The sequence below is a fragment of the Orycteropus afer genome, unplaced genomic scaffold (assembly GCF_000298275.1).
Source record: "Orycteropus afer afer isolate SDZICR_OR568_19922 unplaced genomic scaffold, OryAfe1.0 scaffold00042, whole genome shotgun sequence".
NCBI lineage: Eukaryota > Metazoa > Chordata > Mammalia > Tubulidentata > Orycteropodidae > Orycteropus > Orycteropus afer.
In genome coordinates this window covers 13,921,356-13,924,633 of record NW_006921629.1, presented here as the reverse complement: position 1 = coordinate 13,924,633, position 3,278 = coordinate 13,921,356, and the positions used below count along the sequence as shown (strand labels likewise).

At 36.7% G+C, this 3,278-nt stretch overlaps 1 protein-coding gene across 1 annotated transcript in view; it reads left to right on the top strand.

Moving 5' to 3' along the window:
- The window catches only part of XAF1 (XIAP associated factor 1), a 34,871-nt gene that overhangs the window by 28,451 nt on the left and 3,142 nt on the right, over positions 1-3,278 (top strand). The window contains exon 6 of the mRNA XM_042780503.1: positions 2,657-2,998. Coding sequence (XP_042636437.1) covers positions 2,657-2,998 — 342 coding nt within the window. The remainder of the gene's footprint in view (positions 1-2,656; positions 2,999-3,278) is intronic.

The window sequence follows — 3,278 nt, the reverse complement described above, 5'->3', positions numbered from 1 at the left end:
CCCTGGAGAGAACAATCATGGGAGAAGGAAGGGCTGCTTATGCACAGGGAGACAGCTCAGGGCGCAGAAGAGTATGGAGGGATGGACACTGGGAAGATGTAACGATGGGGAGGAAGTGGGAGGGGAGCTGTTGCATTATAAATTTTGGTCAATGACATGAGAGAAAGTATATTATGTGAACTGCTGTATGAAAAGTGAATTTACTCGGTAAATCTTCACGCAAATCAAAATAAAATTTAAAAAAATAATAAAAAAAAAACTTGCACATCTGAAAATGATAGCTTATCTGGCAAGCAAATCTATCTACAACTTTAATTTTTTAAAAAATAATTTAGTTGCATGAATTTTCAAATAAATGCAGTAGAGAGTTAATACGATGAACCCCTATGTGCTCAACACAACAATCAAAATTAATCTCTCCTTTGTTTTCTTTTGGAGCTCTGGTAGCATAGTGGCTAAAGCACTTGACTGCTAACCAGAAGGCTGAAGCAAATCTAAGTATCCTGTCTTTTTACTTATTACTCTTCAATATGTATCTTTATAGTAGGGCAGTTTTCTTACTTGATCACAATGGTTTTATCACTCTCAACAAAATGAACAATAAGTCTTTTCCACCATCTTTTTAGGCTTTCCCTTTACCATGCTGTTCATTGCTGTTGCTGCTGTTTTCTTTCTTGCTTTTTATTGTATTTAGTGAGTTTTCATTGTCTTCTTTCTTCTTATCCTCTGATTTGTCAATTTTACTTCTATTATTTTAGTAGTTATCCTTACTGTTTTAATATGCATACTTGACTTAATAAAGTCTAAGATTAATCGCTATCTCTACACTCCTCTCAACAGTATACATACTTGAGAACACACCAACGCTGATCCTCTATTCCCATCTTATGTTTAAATGCTGCCAGGATTTAGTTCCATCTTGTTTTTGTACTACCCTTTTGTCATTATTGTTATTGTTGTTTCATGCAATTCATGCCTATTTCTATATACCCACATATTTACCCTTTTCTTGTATTCTTTCTTGAATTCTAAGCTCTCCATCTGGGCAAAACTTCCCTCTTCCTGAAATACATCTCCCAATATTTCTTTTAGTAAGACACTGTGAGTAGTAAATCGATAGTTGTCTGAAAATGTGTACTTTTTTTTTTTGCTCCTGCATTCTGAATGGTAGTTTAGCTGGATATCAAATTCTAGGTTAACAACTATTTTCTCTTAGTTCTTTAAAGATCATTCCACTGTCTTTTGCTGTATTATTACTGTTGGTAAGTCTTCTTTCAGTCTAATAGACATCCCCTCATAAATAATCTCTCTTTTTTGGTTGATTTCAAGATCCTCATTGCCTTTGATCTTCTGTATTTTCACTGCGAAGTACTGAAGAGTAGATTAATTTTGTTCATCCTGCTCAGAACAATGTGCTCAAATGTGGCTGATTATTTCTTTCTCCTGTGATTTCTCCTTCCTAAAGATTTCTGTCTTTAATAAATTTTGAAAAATTATCAGCTTTATCTCTTTGAATCCTGCCTCCCCACATTCTCCCAATTCTCTCTCTAGAGTGTATTGTATATATTAGGCCTTCTCATGCTAGCCTTATGTCTCTTAATCTTTTACATTTTCTATCTCTTTCTTTCTCTCTCCCATATTCTTGGAAATTTCTTCAAATTTATTTCTAAGTTCATTCTTTCTTAGCTGAATCTAATCTGCAATTTTAACTCATCCATTCAGATTTTAATTCAATGCATTCAATACATTTTTCATTTCTAGAAATTCTATTTCTTTCTCTTTCAAATTTGCCTATTCTTTTTCATAGAACCATATTCTTTTCTCTTATTTTCCATTCATTCTTTAACGTCTTTAATCATTTTAAATTAATTTCTTTTGTAGTCTCTATTCTATAGCTCTATTATCTGAACTTTTTGGAACTAACCCTGCTATTGGTTGTGTCTGCCTCTCATTCAAGGTGGATTGCTTCCTTGTCTGTAATTTTGGATTTTGAGTTTCTATTTCATGCAATTCTGCCTGTGAGGATGCTGTATGACTTTGGTTGAGCTTGTATCCCTCCAGAAGGATTCTGTGATTCTTTTGCCAATCATTCCAATTTTTATGTTAATTCCTCAGCTTGGGGATTCCCAGATCATAAGGCTAATGTAATTCTGAGCTGCAAACACAAGAACGGGTCTGTGACTTTGAGTTTTTAAGGGTATGAGTTTTTCTTGGCCACATTCAAATTTCAGGCCAAGGTACACAAGATTCATTGTGACTTTCCTTTTCTACTCAGCCAGTTCTTTTCTCTAAGTCACCATAGTGTAGCCTTCAAAATGGCCAGCTTGATGCAGGGGAAGGGGAGTCTTGACTCCAGTTCCCCACCTTGTGTGTTTGAGACCTTTTCTCATCCAATCCCTCAGGTGTAAGATTAGCCTCACAACTCCTCTGGTAACCAAAATGCCAGCTTATGTACTTAATTGATCAGACCTTCTTCCCTGGAACATGGAAATTTTATTTTGTTTCTTGAAAAGTCAGCTATGAACTTAAATGAATGTTTGTCATATTTTATCTAAAGTTTTTAAGTGTTTGTAGTGGGAAGTTTTCAGGTTGTCATGTCTACTGTATTGTCAGACTATTAAGGCTGAAAGCATTTTTTTAATTTGATGTATTGCAGGAAACATGTTGTCCAGTCTCAGAGTTTGCAAAATTGTCTCCGTTTGGAAAGCCAAGAAATGCTCCACCATCCCTTCCAAGTCAGTCTCCTATAAATCAAACTTTCACAGCAGAGAAAGATGTCCGCCCAAAGACAAAAAACATAAACAGGTTTCCTCTTTTTCCTGAAAATTCAACAAAGCAAGTACGAAGAGGCAAAGGCAAACCCCTGGATCTGCCTTTGAGGTCTGAGCTCAAGCCCAGAAACACTTCTCCTGTAGGAAATGAGGCAGCCTATGACATTCTGAGGAGCTGTTCTCGGTGTGATATTCTACTTCCCCTGCCGACCTTAAATCTACACAAGGTATCCAGCTTCTGTTTTTGCCTTACCTGTTTATGAACCATCTGGGCAGTGTCTTAAAGAAATCTGAGACCTGTGGAATGTTAGCAAATGTTCTGCTAAATGTTTTGCAGCTGGAAAGGCCCTTTCATCTCCCTGTTCTCTGGGTGCCCGGCTGCCTTCTTTCATAGCACTTGTTGTTATTGTTGTTGTTGTTAGTGGCCATCAAGTCAGCTCTGACCCATGGCCATCCCATGCACAACAGAATGACATGTTGCCCAGTCCTTCTCCATCTTCAGTCACT